Source organism: Chiloscyllium punctatum, chromosome 16 (assembly GCF_047496795.1).
Source record: "Chiloscyllium punctatum isolate Juve2018m chromosome 16, sChiPun1.3, whole genome shotgun sequence".
Lineage (NCBI taxonomy): Eukaryota > Metazoa > Chordata > Chondrichthyes > Orectolobiformes > Hemiscylliidae > Chiloscyllium > Chiloscyllium punctatum.
In genome coordinates, this window is record NC_092754.1 from 9,145,396 (window position 1) to 9,171,713 (window position 26,318).

A 26,318-nucleotide genomic window follows, 5' to 3' on the forward strand; every position below is an offset into this window, starting at 1 on the left:
CCCTCTGCGTGAAAACATAGCCCGGTAGGTCTCTTATTTTTTATGTCTTTCCCCTCTCATCCTAAACCTATGCCCTCTAGTTCTGGACTCCCTGACCCCAGGGAAAAAAACCTTGTCTATTTATATTTATCCTATCCACGCCCCTCATAATTTTGTAAACCTCTATAAGGTCACCCCTCAGCCTCTGATGCTCCAGGGAAAACAGCCCCATTCTGTTCAGCCTCTCCCTATGGCTCAAATCCTCCAACCCTGGCAACATCCTTGTAAATCTTTTCTGAACCCTTTCAAGTTTCACAACCTCTTTCCAATAGGAAGGAGAACAGAATTGCACGCAATATTCCAAACGGCAAATCAGGACAGGGATTTCTGATGACAACACAGGTTGCGCATAGTAAGAACATGATACTCTGGCCTTAATGTTACTCGGATATATTTCACTGAATTCCTTTACAGGGAGCAGCCTCCCAAAGCCAACAGTCCAATGCTCCAGAGTGCTATGAAATGAGGAGTCGAGGTTAACTGTTGTTTCAGAAAAGAACGCTTGAGACAACAGTAACTTACATTGAGATAGTAACTGAAAGACTTGCAGATGCTGGAAGTCAGAAACAAAAACAGAAGTTGCTGGCAAAGCTCAGCAGGTCTGGCAGCACCTGTGAAGAGAAATCAGAGTTAACATTTCGGATCCGGCTCTGAGGAAGGATTCACTGGAATGTTAACTTTGAATTCTCTTCACTGATGCTGCCAGACCTGCTGAGCTTATCCAGCAGCTTCTGTTTTTGTTGCATTTATTATAGTGCCTTTTAATGTGGACGAACCTGCCAAGGTGCTTCATGGGTGTCTTTATCAGACAATGTTTGACATCAAACCTCCTATCGAGTTATTTAAGACAGGTGAACAAAAGCCTGGTCACAGCCTTGAGTATTAAGGAGAGGAGAGAGTGGTGGAAAGGTTTAGAGAGGGAATTTCAGAGTTTGGATGGAAAGTTTGGCGCGGAGTGATGGAATTCAGGAAGATGGAAAAGGGCAGACAGGAGTGCAGAGATCCCAAAGGTATGTACGGCTAGAGGATGTTTGAACGGCGAGGAGCCATGTTGATTTGAAAAGAGGATGAGAGTTTGAAAATTGACGTGTGACTGGGTCAGGAGCTGTATGAGTCAGCAAGGAAGCACAGAATGGAATTTGATGCAAGTTACAATACAGGTTGCAGATCTTGAAGGTGATCAAGCTCAAACACAGTGGAAGAGAGGAAGCTTGCCAGGAGTTTAAAAGTTAAGATGCCGAAAGCTGTGGATGTGCTAATGCAGAGTTAGAGCCGGGTGATAACACTGAGGTGGTCTTACCGATGGAGTAAGTATGTAATCAGAAGCTCAACCTTGGATTAAATGCAAAGTCAAGGTTGAAACTTTCTGGTTCAGTTGCAGAGGGACAATAGTTGGTGGTGGAGACTGAAAATGATCAACATCTTGGCTGGAGAAGATGTTGACTTGTACAATTCTGAATGTTGTACAAGCAGAGTGGGAGTATAGGGATGGGGGGAGAGAGGTGATGGTGAGAGACACCTGGGTGTTGGCTGCACCTGAAGAACTTGAAGTTATGCTTTTAGATAATAATCTCACAACATAGCACACTGAAGAAACACAATAGAAGTCAACGTCAGTTCTTCTCGGAGAGATTCCAAATAGCAGGTACAAAACATTCCTTTCAATAATGTTGCGGAATTCTATCAAAAGATAGAACAAAAACTCCCAGGATTAATGGAGACCACATCCCCATCCTGTTGACTGGGAAATAGGAGTCTATAACTAAAAAGGAGCAAATGCAAACTCTTGAAAGGGGAAGATTTGTTTGTGATTACAAACGTTTGTAATTCAAACTGATGTACAGTATTGAACCACACATTAAACAGAAAGGTATAAGTGGGGACTTAAGCAACCAGACACATTTGACACTATAGAAATATAATGTTCTTGAGAGTTACAAAAACAATTTAACCACTCCATGTCATCAGAGAAATAAATGGCATACTTTTCTTTTCCTTCTGTGATTATATCTCTGATCTTGACACTGTCCACTTGTCAAATTCATTTCTTCTACTCTAATTCTTGCCTCCATTTCCATTCCTGTCTGCTCCGTTTTTGTTACTGTTTCTCTGCCCACTGTTTCTGAAGATTATTTCTGGGATAATACACTCAGTGTAAGCGAGCTTTGAGAAGATTTGTAGCTCAGGTTGAGGTTTTGGATGTAGGTTTGCTCGCTGAGCTGGGGTGTTCATTTCCAGACATTTCGTCACCCTATTAGGTAACATCTTCAGTGGGCCTCAGGCGAAGCACTGCTGAAAATTCCTGCTTTCGATTTATGTGTAAATATAAATGTAAACATATATAAATTGAAAGCAGGAATTTTCAGCAGTGCTTCGCCTGAGGCCCACTAAGATGTTACCTAGTAGGGTGACGAAACTTCTGAAAAGAACCTTCTAGCTCAGCGAGCAAACCATATCCAAAACTCTGTGTGCACCTTGTGATTGTGGGAAAACATGGTCAGAGAAGTCTACAGCACAGAAAAAAGGTCTTTAAATCCATTTGAGCCTGTGCCAATGAAAAACAAGCAGCTAACTATTTTAATCCCTGCAATCCCTGTGTTCTAATCGATCATGTTTGTGTGACGGTGAGCATTGGCAATGAACAGGCAAGTTGTCAGCATTGGGCACTCCCATGTCAACTATAATGCGTCTTGTGCAAAGTAAAGTTGCCTTCCCAAATGTTTACTTTGTGTTAGTAATTTTGCCCCAGGAACAAAGCTGGATATTCCCCCTTAGAAGGATTCAGAATTAGAAGCTTTCTGAATTCAGAACAGCATCATTTTGTACTGTAGAACTGAGGCTGATTTCTTTGACCCTGAGATGTGCAGGAGTGCATTAAACCGATAACATGTACCCAACTGTTACACTTTTCCAAAGAACCCTGGGAGTTTTTGTTCGAATTCCGCAACATTAATGAAAGGAATGCTCATGTTGGTGAATCACCAGATTTTTAGTTTGTGTTGGTCTATTTTCATGTTGGCTGTAAGATGAATATTAGACAATCTCTGGCTCCTCTTTAAAGTAAAATAGTTCCCTGTGATGTTTTTTGGTCACCGGGGAAAGCAGTTGATCCTACGTTTTATAAAAGAGGTAATAGGACCAGGAAACAAACACATAGATCTAGATGCCATCTATCAACCTCTCAGAAAACAAACAAACAAACAAACAAATGACATCACCACAAACCCCAGGAACCCATCCAGGAGAAAGATATAAATAGAATGCAGGAGACAACAGCTTCGCTTCACTTGGAGGTCGCCACTAATGATGTTACCTAGCCAGGTAATGAAACGTCTGGATATCAAACCTACAGCTCAGCGAGCAAACCTACACCCTAGACTACCTGTTACAGAGCCATCACTCCACTATAGCCCACTGCTTCCTGCCTCTCAGCCAATGTTCGATCCAACATCCCACTTTGCCTCAGATCCCATGGCCTCTTACTTTCTTGACCAGTCTGCCATCAGGGATCTTATCAAAAGCTTTGCTGAAGTCTATGTTGATCACATCAAATACATTACCCTCTCAGCACACCTGATTACTTCTGCCAAAAAAGAATTGCTCAAATGTGTTGAAAATGACCTTCCTTTCACAAATCTGTTCTGATTATCCCTCATTAACCCAAGTACAGGTATATTCTGTCCTGTTGGATTTCTGATGACTTCCCCCACCACTGAGGTTAGACTGACTGGCCTATAATTTCCTGCTGTATCCGTTCCTCATTTTTTTGTTAGTAAAGGACATTAACAGTCCTTTTGGCATCTCACCTCTGCCCAGAGAGGATTTGAAAATTGCTGCTTGGCCCTCTGATATCTCCTCCCTTACTTCCCTCGACAGTGTGGGGTACATCTTATCAGCTGTTGTAGATTCATCCACCTCTAAGGCTGCTAACAGTAGCTAGTGTTCTGGTACTTCCTCTCAGTTAATACCTTCTGATATTTCACAGCCCTGCGTCCCTGATAGCTATACCTCTTTTGTTCTTTCCATTATGAAAACTGATGTAAGGTATCCATTGAGAACTGCGCCCATAATCGTCTGGATTTTCACACTGATTAGCTCCAATATCCCTAACCTTTCCTTTATTATTCTCTTGTTCTTTACATCTAGATTCTAAAAGCCCTTTCCTATAACTCCACCCACCAGTTCTTTCTCGTGCACGATCTTAGCTTTCCTAATTTCCTGTAGAAGTTCCTGCCAACAATGTTTTATACTTTTCTCTGGGCTCTGCCTTATTGAGCCCCTGGGATCTGTCAGCAGCATCCCTTTATTGCTCTGAACGTGAACCTTCATGTTATAGAGTCATAGAGATGTACAGCACAGAAACAGACCCTTCAGTCCAACCCGTCCATGCTGACCAAATATCCCAACCCAATCTAGTCCCACCTGCCAGCACCCGGCCCATATCCCTCCAAACCCTTCCTTTTCGTATACCCATCCAAATGCTTCTTAAATGTCGTAAATGCCTCCACCACTGCCTCTGACAGCCCATTCCATACACGTGCCACCCTCTGTGTGAAAATGTTTCCCCTCCAGTCTCTTTTATATTTTTCCCCTCTCACCCTAAACCCATGCCCTATAATTCTGGACTCCCCTACCTCAGGGAAAAGACTTTGCCTATTTATCCTATCCCTGCCCCTCTATAAGGTCACCCCTCAGCCTCCGACGCTCCAGGGAAAAGAGCCCCAGCCTGTTCAACCTCTCCCTATAGCTCAAATCCTTCAACCCTGGCAACATTCATGTAAATCTTTTCTGAACCCTTTCAAGACATCTCCGGTTAATTCACAGGATGAGGACAACGCTGGCTAGGCCAACATTTATTGTCCATCCCTAATTGCCCAGAGGGCATTTAAGAGTCAACCACATTGCTGTAGGCCAGACCAGGTAAGGATGGCAGTTTCCTTCCCTAAAGGGCATTCGTGAACCAGATGGGTGTTTTCATCCTGACAATGGACTCATGGTCATCATTAGACACTCAATTCTGGATTTTAAAAAAAATTATTGAATGCAAATTCCACTGTCACCCATGGGAGGATTGGAACCTAGATCCCCAGAATATTACCTAAGTCTCTGGATTAATAGTCCAGTGGTAATATCACTAGGCTGTCTCCTCCTCCACTATTTGTAGGACCCTATTTGTCTGTATCGTCACTAGCTCCTCCCTGAATGCCTCCCACTGTTCTGACAGTTTAATCTGTAAAAGTTGCTCTCAGTCCATTCGGATCAAATTGTACTTTAGTAAAAATTGACCTTGCCACAGATTTACATCATTTTCCCCCCCATCCCATCCTTTTCCTTTTCCATAACTATTGAACTGAGTGAAGTTAAAAATCACACAACACCAGGTTATAGTCCAACAGGTTTAATTGGAAACGGCATCTCCAAGTCAGAACTGAGTTAAAGTCACTATCTCCAAATTGCTCCTTTACCAATATGCCTTCCATCTTCCTGAGCTCATTTCCAAATATGAGGGTCAGAATTGCACCCTCCCATGTTGGGTTTTCCATGCACTAGCAGAAAAAGTTCTACTGCGTAAAATTTCAAGAAAATCTAATGCTTATTCCCACACACCTGCATCTGGTTGTGACTCAGTAACACATCCTCCGTTCTCTTCTAAAAGCAATCATGTAATCAGCTTCCGGTGCCTTTTTTAAGCGTTGTTGCAATTCTCAACAGATTTTAAATGGTGGTAGAGGAGGAGTGATAAACACCCCCTCATCCGTATTGTGAATGACTTTAAATCTCTGCCTCCTGGCTATTGGCCCACTCACCATGTGGAAGTCAGAGGGAAGACCCTGATGCTCCTCTCAAATCTCTACTTGAATCATAGTATCCCTACAGTGTGGAAGCAGACCATTCAGCCCATCAAGTCCACATCAAACCTCAGAAAAACATTTCACCCAGGCCCATCCCAGTCCCCTTTCCCTGTAACCCTGCATTTCCCAGGGCTCACCTATCTAGCCTGCACACCCCTGAACACAATGGGCAATTTAGCATGGCCAATCCATTTAATCTGCACATCTTTTGATTGTGGGAGGAAACCGGAGCATCCAGAAGAAACCCACCCAGACACGGGAAGAACGTGCAAACTCTACAGAGACAGCCACCCGAGGGTAGAATCGAACCGAGGTCCCTACCACTGAGCCACCTATTTAAGCATCACTCTTTCAGGAAAAACCGTTCCAATTTGTTTAACCTCTCCTCACAACTGCAACCCTTCCATCCCTGGTAAGCCACCTTTCTAAGGCCTGAATTGCTTAGCTGAGGCCTCATCAATGATTTGTTAAGTTCCACCTCTTTTAGTCATTATATTCTATTTAGAAACCCAAGCTTTTTAATCAGCCGATCCATTCACCCTCGTGCTTTTTGAGGGTTTGTGCACTGTAGACATTCACCATCTCTGTGCCCAGCAATGCTTTTTTCAAAATCATGCCATTAAAGAAACATTGTTTGACCTCTCTACTCTGCAGTTTCTTGGATTGTTGCAATGTGTTACAGCCACAAGATAAATGCATATTGTTGTTGTAGAGGAATAATTTGTTAGCTTTGGTTTTACCGTGTTGAGAGTAAGCAAAGTGATAGGGGAAGGAATCTTGTATTCCTAAAGATCCCTTTGTATTGTAGTCACGTAGAGGCATGGAAGTCTCATAGTGTTGGATGAGGCTGAAATGTTCCATTTTCCAGAGTCACTGAGATGTACAGCCTTTGGTCCAACCCGTCCATGCTGACCAGATATCCTAAATTAATCTCGTACCTTTGCCAGCATTTAGCCCATATCCTTCTCAACCCTTCCTATTCATATACCCATGCTGATGCCTTTTAAATGCTATATTTGTACCAGCCTCCATCACTTACTCTGGCAGCTCATTCCATACACGTACCACTCTCTGCGTGAAAAAGATGCCCCTTAGGCGTCTTTTATATCTTTACCTTTCAGCCTAATCCAACGCCCTCTAGCTTTGGACACCCCCCCCCCCAATGCCAGTAAAATCTTAGCTATTCACCCTTTCCATGCCCTGTTGTTGGTGAGAGGACCAATCAAGAAAAGCAGTAGACCTGAAGCGATATTAAGCAATCGCCTTGAGTCAATGGGTTGCTTGCACTCTGTCTCTTCTGTGTGAATGACTTCTCAAAAATTACCGATTATCGTGTGTCCCAAGTAATCACAATAGCGTCAGACAAAATTCCATCAGAGGATTTCCAAGTGTTCTCAATCATAAAAAACACAGCTGTGAGTTGGCACTGCCAACAAGACCAGATTCGAGAGATCCCACCAAAACCGAGCTCTTTGCTCCCCTCCTGTGGGAGTGCTGCAGTCTGCCTGACATTGATTTGTTGCCGGACTTATTTAAAAGATCCCATGACGTCATTTGAAGAAGAACAGGTTCTCCCAGTGCACAGGCTGTAATTTTCTGTCAGCACCTTGAGAACACATTAACTGACTTATTGTACATAAACTGTACTGCACAGTGTGTCTGTGCTTCAGTAATAGTTCACTGGCTCTGAACTACTTCTGGATGCCTTAAAGCTGCAACGTAACTACAAGTTTATTGGTTCACTTTTCCTGTACTTTCTGTTTTCATCCCTGATCCTACCTTGTCCTTTGTTCAGGATCTGTGTCTAGATCTGTCAGTTTTTGAGGAATGATGATGGCTACCAGACGTTGGACAGATTGGAGACCCTGCAGTGGGCAGAATGGAAATTGAAGGATCCCGCAAATGTCTTTGGGTCTCCAGATTGGTGCAGACATTATTGGCTGTCTGTCTACCAGGAATCATGGGAAACAGAGACCCCTGTTCGCCACATTGAGAGGTTTTATTATCAGAGTCATTGACTTTGCTGCAACAAGACATGCAATCCCTTCCTTAACAGAGTGAGGGGGCAATCAAATTGAATTGTTGAAGATACTTAAATTGTTCAATCAGCGTTAAAATACTTCATGTATTGGGACAGTAAGACAAAGGGAGATACCACTATTGCGCGGTTGTTGAAGATTGATTTAGAATAAGGATAAGAATGAAAAACGATACAGCACAAGAAGAGGCCATTCGGCCCTCCAAGCCTGTGCCGACACATTTTGCTGGGCCAGCCAGTGACGTCCACATCCTATGAGTGAATGAAATTCATTAATTTAGCTGAAAATGTATTTGCTCCGAAAATTGAACCATCCATCAGTTAGGTGGTTTAAATAATGCGGTACAGGAGCTTTTTATTTTGCACAGTTCCATCCTAACTGACGCTTTGAATCAAAATGTTTCAAAACTAGAAATACACTCAGTCCCTGAGAAGTTATTTGGTTGTAATTCAGTTCCTAAATTTTATTGAGTGTTTTCGAGGACTTCACAGAAAATTTAGTTTCCTAAACATTGCAGTAGAGGAATGAGGTGCGTCATTTCTATTGAGTTTAAGGACAGACCAATTATTCTGCAGTTTTATAGAACTTCAGTTAGGCCACACTTGGAATATTGCGGACAGTTCTGGTCACCACACTACCAGAAGGATGTGGATGCTTTGGAGAGGGCACAGAAGAGGTTTACCAGGATGTTGCCTGGTATGGGGGAAGCTTAGCTATGAAGAAAGACTAGATAGATTGGGTTTGTTTTCACTGGAATGCAAGAGGTTGAGGGGGTGACCTGTTCGCATGGATAGAGCGGAAAGTATGAGGCTTTTTCCCAGGGTGGAGGGGTCAATTACTAGGGGACACAGGTTCAAGGTGTATGGGATAGGGACGTTTAAGAGAGATACGCGAGGCAAGTTCTTCACAGAAAGGGTGGTGAGTTCTTGGAGGGTGCTGCCAGAGGAGGTGGTGGAAACAAACACAACAGCCGCATTCGAGAAGCACCTGGACGAATACATGAATAGGAAGGGACTAGAGAGATAGGGATCCTATTTATGGAACAGTAGTTCACAGAACCATACAGCACGGAAACAGACCCTTAGTTCAACCACTCCATGCTGACCGTAAACTGCATGCAATTGGCTCATATCCCTCCAAACCTTTCCTATTCATGTACTTATCCATACATCTTTTAAACATTGTAACTGTACCTGCATCCATTACTTCCTCTGGAAGTTCATTCCCCAAACGAACCACTCTCTGTGTAAAAAAAACAAAAGCCTCTCATGTCTTTCTTTTTAAATCTTTCTCCTCTCACCTTAAAAATATGCCCCCTAGTTTTCAACCCCCCCCTCCCTTGGGAAAAGACACCAGCCATTCACCTTATCTATACACCTAATGATTTTTATAAACTTCAGTTCTGAGGAAGGGTCACCGGCCCTGAAACGTTAACTCTTGATTTCTCTTCACGGATGCTGCCAGACCTGCTGATCTTTTCAAGCAATTTTTTCTTTTTTTTTGTTTCTTATTTCCAGCATCTGGAATTCTTTTGGTTTTTATTCAGGTATGGAGGGAGTATTTTATGAGGAGAGGTTGAATAGATTGGGCCTATAGAAGAATGAGAGGTGAGCTATTGAAATGTACCAACGTGCTAGGAAGCTTAACAGGGTGGATACAGCAAGGTTGTTTTCCCCTGTGGGAGGATCTACAGTCATCTCAAAATAAGGGATTGTACATTTGAGACAAAGATAGGGAGGAATTTATTCTGTCCAAGGTTAGTGAATCTATGGAATCCTTTATCACTAAGGGCTGTAAGGGTGAGGTCATTAAATATATTTAAGGCTGAGATAGACAAGACTTTTAATCAGTCGAGGAAGGGGCAGGAAGGTGGATTGAGGATTATCAGATCAGCCATGATTGTTATTACAGTTGTAAGCAGTTCTAGTAACTTGTATTAAACTGTGTTCTGAACACTTCTTGAACTTTCTCCTTTCAGGTGAGAATTTAAATGCTTTTTTGTGGGAATATTCAGGGACTATTCTTTCTTGCTTTGTGGAATGTGTGACATGCAGCTCACCAGTTTGTGTCTGCCCTCTGTCAAAAGCCTATCCAAGGTTGGCACAAAGAATAAAAGTCATTGAAAAGCTTGCCTTCAATGTTGATTGTGTTCTATAACCAGAAGGCACACCCTGAAGATTGGTGGATTATGGAAGATAAAGCATGGGCGACCCCAGCAACATTAGCTTCATCTCACTTGCACTATTGACTCTAATAGGTTCGTTTTAGTGCAGGACCTGGCAAGATTCACTTCCAGCTGACCTAACTAAACCCTCCCGTCCGAGGGATGACACCATTAATATTCTGGGGCAAGATCTGGTCCACCCTAAGTTTAATTTTTTTTTCAATAAATGCAAGCTAAGAAGGTATATGTTATTGCATCAAACAGAATGTAGCACTCACATGTTGCAAAAGGCAAGTTCTGCTCCCAGTGCCACTGATTTTCAAGGTGCCCATGAACTGATTGGGCAAATGCTCCATCAGCAACAGTGGGATTGGTGGATTGAAGGAGTCCCAGTCAACATCTTCCAATGCTATCCTTGGACCTTTTGCAAGTACCAACAAGCTAGGTGAATCGGAAACTCTAATCATGGTAGTTTGGTTCCTGTGAATTACCATTCCCCAATTCCACCATTAACATTCTAATTGTTAGTGCATCTTTTTTCGGTTATTGAAGATTATTGATTATAGAATGTTATATCTGGACATTATTATAAAGTTTGCCAAGGTCCTACCGGATCATCGAGCAGTTCCCTCACTAGAGGGAGATGATTGGTGGTAGTTTAATCTGAGGGTCACTACGCCTCAGAGGTTGAGATAGTGAGACCTTTGTTGAAACCTCAGCCGGTGTGGGAATTGAACCCACGCTGTTGGCATCACTCTGCATTGCAAACTAGCCGTACAGCCAACTGGACGTTATTATAATGCCATCCTGAACATGTTTGTTGCTATCATATGGATTTGGATGATACTGATTAGAATATATCTCAGAATATCCTGTGATGTGCTGTCTATTATGTGAGACAAAAGGATTTAGTTTTTTGTCTTTGGTATGTTTAACTCCTGAAGATTGCAGTTGGATGTGTTGCTTATGGTTTTGATGAAACATTCCCTCCTGTTGGCTCAGGTTACAGGGATAGAGTAGAGGGATGGAATGGGTGCGGTGTGTTCTCAATAGACTGAATGGTCTGCTTCTACTCTGTAAGGACTCTGAGTCCAGTATCACTCTTCAGTTTGGAAGAAGGGACATACCAGACTCAAACATTAACTCTGATTCTCTCCTTGCAGATGCTGATAGACTTGCTGAGTTTCTCCAGCATTCTCAGCATTTGTTTCAGGTTTGCAGCATCTGCAGAATTTTGCTTTTATTTTTTGTGTGTGTGTGTGCTTGTGGGTTGCAAAGCATTCGCTATTTGCTGAAAAGTGTGTTAACACATTGATATGTTTGCATTTTGAACTGTGCAAAAATATTAAGTGCTGATGTTAATACAAAAAAGAAGAAACCTGTTTTGTTTTGCATGTAGTTTAAGTAAAACCTGGTCACTGTTGCTATGTCAGTGACCTGTTTACTTCAGATAACTTCCAGATTTTAAAGCTGCATTATTCCCTTCTCTCCTTTTCAGACTTGTCTCATTTCACAAATTTTAACTCAGCCGACCAAAGATCTCTCCAGACTTGGGCCGATCTTTCCCTCAAGAAACTTCTGGAAGGTTGAGTGTAAACTTTGTGAGAATGGTAAGTATCGCCATTCTTTAAAAGACGCTGAAATTTTTACACCTTTTGGTTGCATGAGCAACAACAAGGGTGATTTATAATTTAATGACTCGCATGTTTCGACATTACATTAAATTTACAGTTGGCTTGTTGGCATGTTCATGTGTAACTTTGTTCTGAAGCTTTTTCACGTGTGTATTTGGATTTTGATTTTATTATCATGTGTACTCGAGTCCAGATTTAATTATAATGTAAGCATGCAGGTGGAAAGTGGACAGCGTTCATAAAATGGAAAATATTTTAACGATATCTCAGTTGGCACAACGATGTGCCCAATCAGACTCCCCTGACAGACGCGGGCTCCCAGCATCAGCTGAGTTTATAGGGAGCCACCTGTGATTCAAAGTTTCCACTTTTGAGTATTATTAGTTCCTAGTTTGATAGGTCGGTGTGCAGCATGGCTAGTATCCTTTTCTACGTTTTATTTTGTACACTTTTTTTTTTGTCTTTCGGTCATTGCCATGATCTTGTGGATTATGATGTGGAGGCGCCGATGTTAGACTGGGGTGGACAAAGTCATAGGTCACATGACTCTGGGTTATAGTCCAACAGGTTTGTTTGAAATCACAAGCTTTCGGTGCACTGCTCCTTCGTCAGGTTCAATGGTTTTGTTGTTTGGTGACATGGTGGCTCAGTGGTTAGCACTGCTAACTCACTGCACCACGAACCTGGGTTTGATTCCAGACTCAGGCAACTGACTGTGTAGAGTTTGCACATTCTCCCCGTGTCTGCGTGGGTTTCCTCCAGGTGCTCCGGTTTCCTCCCACACTCCAAAGATGTGCAGGTTAGGTGAATTGGCCATGCTAAATTGCCCATAGTGTTCAGGGATGTGTAGGTTAACTGCATTATTCAGGGAAAATGTAAAGGTGGGGGGAATGGGTCTGGGTGGGATACTCTTTGGAGGGTCGTTGTGGACTTATTGGGCCAAATGGCCTGTTTCCACACTGTAGGGATTCTGAAGCTGTTGGACTATAACCTAAGGTCCTGTGACTTCTGACCTTATGGATTAGCCCGTTGCCCCCTGGACTTCAGGGTCTTGAGTCCTACATCCAACTTGCTGAGAGGATGAAAGTCCTTAAACGCATCTCTGCCATTTTGTAATTCATATGGGGTCATGGGCATATGACTATCCAATACAGAAAGAAGCAGCATGGAGGGAGCTATTGTACAAAGTGATTAGATTGGATTCCCTACAGTGTGAAAACAGGCCCTTTGGCTCAACCAGTCCACACCAACCCTCCAAAGATCAACCCGCTCAGACCCATTCCCTACATTCACCCTTGACTAATACACCTAACTCTATGGGCAATTTAGCATGGTCAATTCACCTAACCTGCACATTTTTGGATTGTGGGAGGGAACCAGAGCACCCGGAGGAAACCCACTGGGAGAATGTGCAAACTCCACACAGTCAGTTGCCCAAGGTGGGAATTGAACCCGGGTCCCCAGTGCTGTGAGGCAGCAGTGCTAACTGTGCCACCCCAAGTGGTAAAGCTCAGGCTGAAGGGTAAATAATGTTCAGAAGAAGCAAAGCCAGTCTTTCTTTCCTCACTGCAGATGACACTACTATATTTGCTTCAACCCTAACCAACAAACCTGACTGTCTGGGTTATGTTTTTATTGTTTTTTTTTGCCAGTCACTGTGTTCTCTCCAATGCAATGCCAGTTATTAAAGGTAAGTGTGCTGTACAATACTGTAGACCCAAGGGCCCTGAAGGATTGCCAAACCAGTGTCAGTTTGGTGCTGAGAGTTAGGCAGAGACTGTTCCAACTCACTTCACAGAGAACCCTTGCAGATAAGAGAGTGTGTGGATGTGAACAAATAGCTCCATGGTACTTACTGACCTGTAGCAACCTCTGAAGTAACGCTAGTTTACATTTTCACCCTACAACATTATCATGAACAATATCTGTGTCACATGCTCGAGAGATGCTGCTTCTCGTGATATACAGTTAAAACAGAAATCAGAACTTGCTGCTGTTGTATACTCAAAATGTAAGTACATACTAATCATATTCTAAAATAAATGCACTTCTTAGTTTGACTTCCATTGTTTCTGTGCTTTGAGGAACGATGACGGTGATGAGAGGGGAAGACCCCTGAGAATTATCATATTCCAGACCAAGAAATTGATTGGTGTTATAGTCTTGCCTTTAAAAATCCTGGGCGGGAACATGTCTTCTGTTCTTTAAACATCTTTGGTATCAAAGAATAAAATTCCAAGCTCACCATTTACTCTCTACAAAGATAAACACTGAAAATCATCATCTACCAAAGTTACAAACCAACCCTTCGCTATTTAACCCCGAAAATAACCTGTCCTGATGAAGGGCTTTTGCCCGAAATGTCGATTTCGCTGCTCCTTGGATGCTGCCTGAATTGCTGTGCTCTTCCAGCAACACTAATCCAGAATAACTTTATAATCCTCAGATGGATGCAGTCTTAATCTCCTTTTGTTCCAAAAGCCCTGTTTATTTTTCAAAACTTGTTTCATAACTTCAATTTTTAATCCTGTGATCATGGGCAATCTTTCTCAAGAAATCATCTCTGCCCCCTTGTCCCCAGTATATTGGGATTCCAACAAACATCACTCAGAATTCCAACAGCCGTTGTGTTGTCCAAGACTGATAAAGGGTGAGTTTTCTGCAGTCTTGCATTGATAATCTTTAGAGATCAGCAAGGTTACATGGAGAAATTTGTCTCCCAGGTGATTAAATGGTCAGGGAGGCTGTTCAGGTCTAATGGGATGAATGCCTTCATTTTTTTTCCTCTGTTCTTCTTTTTTAAAATAAATAAATATCTTCTTCACTCACAAGTCATCATCAAGAGCAATAACATTTTGATTATCATTGTCAGTAACCAGGAATGATACCACAGTATCAGCTCCAATTCTCCATTTTGGATCCAGCTTTGTGGTTTAGAGTCATTAATCAATATGACCATTGGAACTGGGCTAGATCACTGAACACTACAGTCTGTTTCAATTGAATCATTGCTAAAGAATACCCACCACTACACCTCCCTGACTTGAACCCCTATCCCTTGATTAAAATTTGATTTAGATTTATTGTCGCGTGTATATAAAAATATAATGAAAAGTGTTTCCTCTTCTGCAAAACACAAATGGTCACTGTGCTTCGGTGCCATCTTGAATATGATGCAAGATTTTACTGCCATAGAGTTCACCTTTCCCTCCTCTCTTATTATCCTCTGCTGCTCCTCCATTCACTACTTCACATTAGCCTTTGTCTCAGTAATGGGTTCTGGGGTCTCCATTCCAGGCCCCACCTCCACCGTCACCATGACTCCCATCTGAGATGGAGCCATGAGCCTGGTCTCAGACCCCCCACCCCCCGACATTCCTCTAGATGTTTCACCCAGCCATCTGTCTCGGTCCTACTTCCGGGCTCTTCCATCGTCAACTCTGACCTTTGCTATCTCTGAGGTGTAGGCTGGCCATGGAGCTAGGGTTGTGTGGGGCCTGGCACCAATTGACTCCCTTGTGGAGAGAAAAGCCTGCAGAAAGACCCATCACTTGATATCTTTTAATGAGCAAAATTCAGTCAAACACCTTCATAGATCCAACTGACCAGCCCAGTAGCTTCTGTCTTTCTGAGGGAGAGAGTTTCAGATTTCCATTACCCCTTTGCATGAAAGACACCTTCCTGATTTTACACCTCTTGGTTAGCAGTAGAAGCTGCTACCACCGGAGGGAGTTGAGGTGAACAGCAACAAAAGATCAAAAACAAACACAGAAAACACTGGAGAAACTCAGCAGGTCTGGCAACATCTGCCTATTATAGGAAGAATATTATTAAGCTGGAAAGGGTTTGGCAAAGAGTTTTACCAGGATGTTTCCGGGACTGGAGGGTTTGCATTATAAGGAGAGGCTGGAACCTGTTTCCCTGGAGTGTAGGAGGTTGAGGGGTGATCTTACAAAGATTTATAAAATTATGAGGGGCACAGATAAAGTGAATGATGGGTGTCTTTTCCCTTGGGTGGGGGATTTCAAGATTAGGGGCCATACCTTTTTTAAGGTGAGAGGAGAAAGATTTACAAAGCACATCTGTGGTAATTTTTTTTTTACACAGAGAATGGTTCATGTCTGGAATGAATTTCCTGAGGAAGTGGTGGATGCGGGTACAGTTACAGTGTTTAAAACACATTTAGACAAGTCCATGACTAAGAAATGTTTGGAAGGATATGGGCTAAGCGCAGGCAGGTGGGATTAGTTTATTTTAGGATTATGGTTGGCATGGACTGGTTGGACCAAATGGTATGAGTCTGTGAAGAAAGAAAAGAGTTAACATTTCGAGTCTAGTGTGATTTCTTCAGAACGCTGAAGAACTTTTGAAGAGTCCTACACTAGAGTTGAAAATGATAACTCTGTTTCTCTCTTCACAGGTGCTGCCAGCCCTGATGGGTTTTTCCAGCATATGTTTGTTTCAGATTTCTAGCGATTTTCTGTGAGCTGAACAGCTGAGGAGAAGCCACTAAACATAAGGAGAAAGAAAGAGAAGGGTGAGGTGAAAATTGGAAGGAAGTTTGTGTGGAGGGAAAACACAGGCACTTCTCAGATAGGCCGAATGGCCTGCTTCCACCCTTTACAGTCTGTGTAATAAATAGCCCATCTGCCATCTTAAGATTTCTTCAAAATATGATACTTTTGAGGTCAGCGGTGGATGAGGTCCTTGTTCTAATTGGCATTGGGAGATTCCCATTCTTCACCGTAATTACCTTGCCAGCAGAATGATCCACTGTGAGACTGCATTATTCAGGCTGTGCTCTGAGCAGAGTTTCGATAGTGCATTATTAATTATGGAGAAAAATAGGCACTTGCTCATTTTTCATGAGAGGTGGAGTTGGATGTCTCGAGGTCATGATGATGTGCTTCTCTGTGAACTGCGGCACAGGTAATGTAAGAACATAAATTCCTGCTGGCCATGTTCGTGCCTAGAATGCTAATGCCTTGTGACAGTTCTCTGTTATTTTAAGGGAACTGTTACCCTATTCCTTTTTAAATGGATTTATGCCACTGCTAATACATCAGGCAGTTGAAAATTCGACAATTGCTTTGGGCGTCTGTCCGTGAACATCCCCAAGAGAGATTCCTCATCTATAATAACCGACACCACCCTATCGAACAGTGACATAGGATATGACAACAATGTGAGAATTCTCTTGCTTATTAAATTAGCCTCCTGCTGTACACATTTCTGTGGAAGAATCAAAAACTAATTGGTCTTTCCCCTCTCTGGCTGTTGGATCCATTAGATCCGAATCCAGATAGACCTTTAGAAGTCCTGTTGGTCAGACACCTGCAAATTGTGTCTTTAAGCAAAAGCACATATTTTTAAAATGTTTCTTAATATGTTTTTAATATGTTGCTGAGTTGCAAGCTGTGAGTCAACAAAAGTGTATAAGAGTGAGAAGCAGTTTTGATGTCCATTCTGAGCAGATCAAGGATACCTTTCAACCTTATTGTAAAGCCACATGGTGAAAGGGTAAACCAGACACCAGTGGATCTATTGGAGTTATTTGTGGAACACCACATTATCTGTATCTTCTGGCAATCTTTCTTTATATGTGCTCAAGCTAATTTTTTCTTTTATTTAGAAAAACCAGAAGTGTTTTTACATCTGTGTTGTTTTCTTCATTGCCAAATCACTCGGTATTATTTTTAATCTATTAACCATTACAAGTAGGTCACCTGTAATTTTGGATTGATTAACTTACATGCAAAAATACAAACCATCAGAGGTGAGGGAGAGGTAGAGAAGAGTCTACGTTAAAATGGATATAGAGTCATAGAGATATACAGCACAGAAACAGACCCTTCAGTCGAACTTGTCCAGATATCCTAAATAAATCTAGTCCCATTTGCCAGCATTTGACCCATATCCCTCTAAACCCTTTCATATACCTATCCAGATGCCTTTTACTTGAAACCAAACAGCAAAGGCAGGTTTCTGTGCGGGTTACTGCTGAGTCAGACAGCAGTGTAGGTTTCCTTCTCTTTTTGAATGACTTCCCTTGTAGTCACTGCCTTTGTCTCCCTTCCTCCTTTTTAAAATGCCATTGTTTTTATTTTATTTTTCCCCCAAGTTCCAAAATAATGCAAAAACTGATAAAAAAATAAATACTGCTTCCCGAATTTGAGGAAATCAGCTCCATTACTGAAATACCTCAAGAAAGGAGCAGCTTTTATGGCCACTATTGTTTTTTTTCCCCCATCCTCCATCTTGGATTACTTCTATGCTCAAGGAAACAATGAAAGCTTTTCACTTGTGCATTTGAAACATTGATAACACAATTGACAAGCTGTTAACAAATCCTTCTGTCACCAGACATTGTTTACTTGGTTTCTTTTTTCTTGGATATTCTCCTGTGAGTAAGATTTTGTTTCTTTGTCATTCACGGGATGAGGGCATTGCTGCCCATGCCAGCATTTATTGCCCAGAGGGCAGTTAAGAGTCAAGCACAATGGGGCATGGATAGGATAAATAGGCAAAGTCTTTCCCCTGGGGTCGGGTAGTCCAGAACTAGAGGGCATAGGTTTAGGGTGAGAGGGGAAAGATATAAAAGAGACCTAAGGGGCAACTTTTTCACACAGAGGGTGGTACGTGTATGGAATGAGCTGCCAGAGGATGTGGTGGAGGCTGGTACAATTGCAGCATTTAAGACTATAAAACCATAAGACCATAAGACATAGGAGTGGAAGTAAGGCCATTCGGCCTATCGAGTCCACTCCGCCATTCAATCATGGCTGATGGGCATTTCAACTCCACTTACCCGCATTCTCCCCGTAGTCCTTAATTCCTTGTGACATCAAGAATTTATCAATCTCTGCCTTGAAGACATTAGTGTAGACATCAATCTCTGCCTTAGTGTACCGGCCTCCACTGCACCCCGTGGCAATAAATTCCACAGGCCCACCACTCTCTGGCTGAAGAAATGTCTCCGCATTTCTGTTCTGAATTTACCCCCTCTAATTCTAAGGCTGTGTCCACGGGTCCTAGTCTCCTCACCTAACGGAAACAATTTCCTAGCGTCCACCCTTTCCAAGCCATGTATTATCTTGTAAGTTTCTATTAGATCTCCCCTTAATCTTCTAAATTCCAATGAATACAATCCCAGGATCCTCAGTTGTTCCTCGTATGTTAGACCTACCATTCCAGGGATCATCCGTATGAATCTCCGCTGCCAGTATGTCCTTCCTGAGGTGTGGGGACCAAAACTGGACACCATACTCCAAATGGGGCCTAACCAGGGCTTTATAAAGTCTCAGTAGCACAACGGTGCTTTTATATTCCAACCCTCTTGAGATAAATGACAACATTGTATTCATTTTCTTAATCACGGACTCAACCTGCATGTTTACCCTTAGAGAATCCTCGACTAGCACTCCCAGATCCCTTTGTACCTTGGCTTTATGAATTTTCTCACCATTTAGAAAGTAGTCCATGCTTGTATTCTTTTTTCCAAAGTGCAAGACCTCACATTTGCTCACATTGAATTCCATCAGCCATTTCCTGGACCACTCTCCCAAACTGTCTAGATCCTTCTGCAGCCTCCCCACTTCCTCAGTACTACCTACATGTCCACCTAACTTTGTATCATCGGCAAATTTTGCTAGAATGCCCCCAGTCCCTTCATCCAGATCATTAATATATAATGTGAACAGCTGCGGCCCCAACACTGAACCCTGCGGGACACCGCTTGTCATCGGCTGCCATTCCGAAAAAGAACCTTTTATCCCAACTCTCTGCCTTCTGTCAGACAGCCAATCCTCAATCCATACCAGTAGCTAAAAGGCATTTGGATGTGTATATGAATAGGAAGGGTTTGGAGGGATATGGGCTGGGTGCTGGCAGGTGGGACTAGATTGAGTTGGGATATCTGGTTGGCATGGACTGGTTGGACTGAAAGGTCTGTTTCCATGCTGTACATCTCTATGACTCTATGACATTGCTGCAGGTGTGGAGTCACATGTAGGCCAGACCAGGTAAGGATGGCAGATTTCCTTCCCTAAAGGGCATTAGTGAACCAGATGGCTGTTTCCAACAATTGTTAATGGATTCATGGTCATCATTAGACTCTTACTTACAGATTTTACTAAGTTAAATTACAAGATCTGCAGTGGAGAGATTTGAACCTGGGTCCCAGGATATTACCTCAGAACAGTGTGATTTAAGTTGACAGATAAACCAACAAATGGAAGTGGGATAAGCTGCTTCATGCACTGGTTACATGAATGTCATATTTAAGATGTTCCCACAAACAATTATTGTTAATTTTACCTGAAAACAAATTGTTGGAGATCACTGTGGGTCAGGTAGCATCCATGGAAGGAGAGCGCAAGCTGATGTTTCAGGTCCGATTTCAGGACCTGCAGTAATTCGCTCCTATGTTGTTAATTTTAAATCGGAGAACAATCTTTTATTTTAAGCAAAAGGATGAGGGCTAAAGGCAGATATATGAAGTTAGGCCACAGTCTGAATGCCGGAACAGACTTGAGGGGCTGAATGGCCTACTCCTGTTCCTAATTATGTTTTTAAAAAAAAGGCCATTCAGCCCAACACAAGTAACTTCCCAATGCTCTTCACCCCTTTATCTCTGGGAACTTCATCTCCCTTCCCTCATTTTCCTCCCCCTTGAGGTAAGTTTTTTATAAGGTTTTTTTTGCTATGTTTGCATTTCTTTCTCTCACTGCAGCTTTCCTTCTGGATCAGTTCCAGTTGCAAGAAAATGATATTGATGGTTATTCAAACAAAAAGTGGCACTACAGAGAAATTTTGCCTCTAATTTTAGAAGCAGTCGGAGAGTCACCTGACGGCTGCCTCGTGTGTTTTACCTCACGCCTGATCGAAAGGAAGGATTCTTGTTAAATCACCAAGCACTGGAGCTACAAGAGTGCGACTGAAGAAGCTGCACTTCACATTCGATTCTTACCTTCACCAGTTAACTGGCTGAAATCTGAAATCCGTCTGATCAAAACAACTGGGTTCAGTGGTGATCCAACGTCCAACCTCTCCTCCAACCTGGAGAATCCCACGGGAGCAAAAGTGAAAGTTGCCAAAATTCTTGGTCAACGTAGACGTAGAAAATAGGAGCAGGAGTAGGCCATTTGGCCCTTCCAGCCTGCTCCGCCATTCAATATGATCGTGGCTGAACGTCCAACTCCATACCCTCCCTCTTTCTCCCTGTACCCTCTGATCCTTTAGCCTGAAAACGTGATGTTTTGTCCTCAATCACTTGCTGTTCCACAGGCTCACCACTGTCTGGGATGACCAGCGTTCTCCTCATCTCAGTCCCAAGTGGTCTATCCCATCTTTAGACTACGATGTTTGTTCTGTGTTTGTTGTTTGAATGGTACTGTGTTTTTCAAATAATATTTTAATTTTTCCGGGTATTGATAATTGATATTACTTGACCTGCCAAAGGGCGTATTCTTGGATTCTCTTAGATTACTCAGACTGTGAATGGCCAACCACATATTCAATAGGCTGTTTGGCCCATCGACCATGATCTACCCTTCAATACAATAATTGCCTATCATCTGCCTCACACTTTCCTGTCCTTCACCCTCATTCAATGGTCCAATATTCAGGTGGAAGAAAACATTCGTTTTGACAAACATTTCCTCCCTCATTTGAAATGCATCTTTCACTTCCCAATCCCAATTATTAAACTGTTTAAATATGAAGGTGGGAAATATGGCAAAGTGGATCCCCATTATCCCTTTGGGAGTGAGGAAAAAAAGGAAGAAAATTCAATTGTGTTCCTCCGTTCGGTTCTACCATAGCTGATCCAGTTCCATAAACCCACCCTTATCCCAGATATAGCTTTTAATATCTTTTGGTGAACAAAAGAACCACCAACCTTTTTAAAATTAATCGTCAACCCATCGTCAAGTGCCCGATCCAGATGAGTATCCAAAACTTATGTTTCTAAGTTTTCTGTATTTCACTCCTGAAAGGTCTGCCTCAGTTCATCTCTAAACATTCCTTCAAAACTCCCCAAAATTATTCCTGATGAAGGGCTTTTGCCCGAAATGTCGATTTCGCTGCTCGTTGGATGCTGCCTGAACTGCTGTGCTCTTCCAGCACCACTAATCCAGAAATCATTTATATCCAACTGTTTCCATTTAAAATCTTAAGCTTCGAGCAAATCATCCTTTCACCTTCAAATTTCCAGGGATACGCAGCCTACTTTGTGTAACCTCTCATTGTAATTGAAGTCCAGAGATTGTTCCAGTAAATCTTTACTGCACTCCCTCAAGTCAGTACATCCTTCCTAAGTTGTGATGCCCAGAGCCACTGTCCATGCTCCAGGTGCAGTCTAGCCAGCGCTTTCTATAGCTGAAACCTGACTTCTATCTCCTTGTCCTCCAGAAATAAAGGCCGGTATTTCACTAGGTCTTTGGGTTTCTCTTTGTCCCTATTCAAGAAACTTATGAACTGTACTTGTGAATCCTAGACTTATTTTGGATCTGAAAGGAGGTTAATGTTTGCCTTTCAGAGGTTCATAAGTTCTTAGCCCAGGGGGTTGTGGCTGCTCCTTCATGTTGCACATTCAAGGTAGGGGTAGACAAATTGTTGATGTCTTGGGGCATGGAGGAATTATGGTGAAGGGCAGGAAAATATGAGGGGAAGCAAAAGGTCAGCCATCATTATATTGAGGGATGGGCCATGGTCGATGGGCCAAATAGCCTAATGATTAAGAATGTTCTTATTTCTTCTGTTACAATGTTGTTGCTGCCTCTTGTTGAAGTGATGCTTCCCATTTCTGTAGTCACAGAGAGTGAAACCTGCAAAAGAAGGCACCTCCGAGAGAAGTCCTGTCATGGAGGGTGGTATGCAGCTGCTGAACCGTGATGGCCACAGTATCTCCCACAATTCCAAGCGCCACTACCACGACGCTTTTGTATCGATGAACCGAATGAGGCAACGGGGGTTGCTGTGTGATATCGTTCTGCACGTGGGCAATAAAGAAATCAAGGCCCACAAACTGGTGCTGGCATCATGTAGCCCTTACTTCCACGCCATGTTTACCAGTAAGTACCACGGTTTTCTTTATAGGTCTGTCTCCAAACGATTAAACCAGCTGGCTGTCGATCCTGTTACAACGGGATCAGCGGCAAGGAAAAATTACAAGTGTTGAAAGTCTGGAATAAGAAGCAAGCAGCGTGCACCAAGCTGCTCTGTCAGTATTCCCCTTGAGGGAAGTTGGGCGTGGATGGGAATTGCTGGCTTTGCCAGTGATGCCCATGCCTGTGAATACATTTTGTTTAACATTTGCCCCAAATGAGAAACAAAGATTTGACTGGCTTCAGCGTGAACAAAATTATAGAATATCTACAGTGCACAAAGGGGCCTTTCCCAAAGGATAGTGAATCTGTGGAATTCGCTACCCCAAAGTGCGGGGGGTGCTGGGACAGTCAGTAAATTCAAGAAGTTAGACACATTTTTAATTGGTAATGTGTTGAAGGGATTCGGGGAGAAGGCTGGGAAATGGGGGTGAGGAACATACCATTGATCGAATGGCCTACTTCTGCGCCAATGTCTTATGAAGTGTTTAGGCCATCGAGTCTGTGCCAACCCTCCAGACAACATCCCATCCAAACCCATGCCCTATCCCCGTGACCTTGCGTTTTCTGTAGCTAATCCACCCAGCTTGCACATCCCTGCACATTATGGGGCAATTCAACATGGCCCATCCACCTAACCTGCACATCTTTGGATTGTGGGAGGAAACCAGAGCACCCGGAGGAAACCCAAGCAGACATGGGGAGAATTGCAAACTCCACACAGACAGTCGTCTGAGGCAGGAATCGAACCTGGGTCCCTGGCGCTGTGAGGGAGCAGTGCTAACCACTGAGCCCCTGTGGTGTCTTCAAAGAAGACACGATAGATTTTATTTTCCAAAATGTCATTGGTCAAAATAGATATTTGTATGAGGGAGGAGAGCCACTGAGCTTAATAGTTTGGGAGCAAGTAGCAAACTGAGAGACCCAAAGAGGTAAGAGCTCCTGAAAGCTCTAGGAAGGGTGGGGAGCCAATGCAGCAGGTCAGTATTTCAAATAGGCATGTAACAAACTATCCATTCCTGCTCAATGCCCACCCATCACTGGGATGACTACTCCTTCCTTTTGTTTATAAGCCGTGTGGATATCCATCTGACTCGAATAGGAGATTGGTTGATTTAATAAAGCTTTCCTGAGTGGAACCAGGGTGAGCGGAGAGCTCCTGCCCATGGAAAATATGGATTATTTTGCAAAACATGTCCCTGACCTGTCTTCCTCACCCCTGCCCGCTTTACCTGTGCCAGTGGACAAACTACAAACCCCACATTGTTGATCTATTCAAAGCCCCTTTGTGCTGTCTTTCAACAGGACAGTAGGATGCAGCCAGGAGTGGTCCAAACGTCAGAATGATGACGCCGATAAAAGATCGTAGGGAATAGGGGAAGGCCAGTTGGCCCCTCATTCCTGTTGCAGCATTCAGTAGATAATGGCTGTTCTTTGACTTCAGTACCATTTTCCTGCACTGTCCCTATCACCCTTGATATCCACGATTTCTGATTTACAAGCTCATCCTGTACTTGGTCACAACTCCTGTCCAGCCAACAGTGCTTCTCAGTTGAATGTTCCACCAGAGACCAGCATCTCCAAAACTCCCTGAATGCATTTTGAAGTTTCTAAAAGCTGAGATGCGAAATTGATGATCCCCTTTTCAGGTCTACAGTATGGTTGCTTGTTGAGTGAAAATATCAATAACCTCTTGCAATAATTTGGGATGTGACAGTATAAGGGAACAGTGGCTCTGTAACTTGAGGAATAATTTGGCCTATTGACCCAATGACATGAATTCAAACCCCAGAAGGGTAGCTAGTTGGGTTGGACATTCCCAGCAGGGACAGTGTTTTTATTTTCTTTGCTTTTCTCTTTTGCACACTGACTGTGGCCCACCCAGCACAGAGTCGATGCTCTAAACTGAGGAGATTCTAATTCTCTGGGTTATATTCCCCTATTTCTATTTTTTCTTCTTTTCTTTTTTGTCGCGTGTGTGCAGGTCTGAGACACAGTGAAAGACAACAGGTGTACAAATCTTTATTCAATTTCCACCACCAGGAAGAAAGGAAACACAAGGGTGGCCAGTGACAAGCTGTGCCCTTCTCAGAGGGCAATGTTGTGTGATCAAACAGTGAAGGGGAGGGCAGGGATTAAATCAAAATAGAGTTGAAGGGGACAGGGTTACAGTTTATTGACCTGCCCTCACTGTTCTTGAGATTAAAATGAACGGCCTTCAAGGCCATTTGAAATGGCTAATAAGTATCGACCACATTGTCATCCTGGAATTGCTTGTAGGCCAGACTGGAGGAGAATGTCTTAAAAGTCTTCAGGAAATCTGCCAATCTGGTGATTTCAAGATTGTCATTACTCATTATCATCGATTTTTAATGAGCTGAATGTAAATTACGGAGGTGGGAATTGAACTACTGTTATTCCGTGTGTCCAGTAAGGAAGTCCCCATGACACCAATGCAAGGTTAGATCAGTCAGGAGGAGGCTGGTGTGGAACATGATGCATCAGTTTAGATCAAGTAGTTTTGCTGTGAATTCTATCATGGTGTCTGTTCCCCTTTTTAAGCGACAAATGATTGAGTTGACTTACAAGTGTTGAATGTCATAGGGCATGTGACAATGGAACCTAGGTGGGACAGAAAGAATGGGATGGGGGAATTATGAAATTCCAACGGGAGTGGATAAATGGGATATCCCTTTTTTTTTCCCTGATGCTGACTCCTGTGAATTGTCAGCTGGGGAGTTTCGACCTCCTCCTGGGTAGATTACGTTGGGCTTGTTTCAGTGAGACCTTTGATATCTGAGAATAAACTGTTTGTCTGTGCAGCGTTCCACCATGTAGATGAAATGATGGAGGTAAACACCAGCATGATATCTCCCTCCTGTCCACCATCACTACCATGACTGGCAAAAGGTAAAGCAAACGTGATCATTCAGGTTCACCATAAACTACTTCTGTGTTTTTTCTTTCTGTCCTTGCTTGCAGATGAGATGAGTGAGAGTCGCCAAACACATGTTACATTACATGATATCGACCCTCAGGCCTTAGAGCAGCTTGTACAATATGCCTATACTGCCGAGATTGTGGTGGGCGAGGGAAATGTACAGGTAGGTGGTCTCAGATGAATGTCTTCCATGATTTGCCATGTTTTCCACGAGGATTGATGTTGTGAAACTTGAAAGGGTTCAGAAAAGATTTACAAGGATGTTGCCAGGGTTGGAGGATTTGAGCTACAGGGAGAGGCTGAACAGGCTGGGGCTGTTTTCCCTGGAGCGTCTGAGGCTGAGGGGTGTCTTTATGGAGGTTTATAAAATCATGAGGGGCATGGATGGGATAAATAGACAAAGTCTTTTCCATGGGGTGGGGGAGTCCAGAACTAGAGGGCATAGGTTTAGGGTGAAAGGGGAAAGATTTGAAAAGGACCTAAGGGGCAACTTTTTCACACAGAGGGTGGTGCGTGTATGGAGTGAGCTGCCAGAGGAAGTGGT

At 43.0% G+C, this 26,318-nt stretch overlaps 1 protein-coding gene across 9 annotated transcripts in view; it reads left to right on the forward strand.

Annotated features, from left to right (window-relative positions):
• Positions 1–26,318, forward strand: part of klhl17 (kelch-like family member 17) — an 85,902-nt gene that overhangs the window by 7,919 nt on the left and 51,665 nt on the right. For all 9 annotated transcript variants that reach the window (XM_072586184.1, XM_072586179.1, XM_072586187.1 and 6 more), the window contains 3 exons: positions 11,593–11,704; positions 22,539–22,800; positions 25,816–25,937. In XM_072586184.1, coding sequence (XP_072442285.1) covers positions 11,702–11,704; positions 22,539–22,800; positions 25,816–25,937 — 387 coding nt within the window. In that variant the 5' untranslated portion in view covers positions 11,593–11,701. The remainder of the gene's footprint in view (positions 1–11,592; positions 11,705–22,538; positions 22,801–25,815; positions 25,938–26,318) is intronic.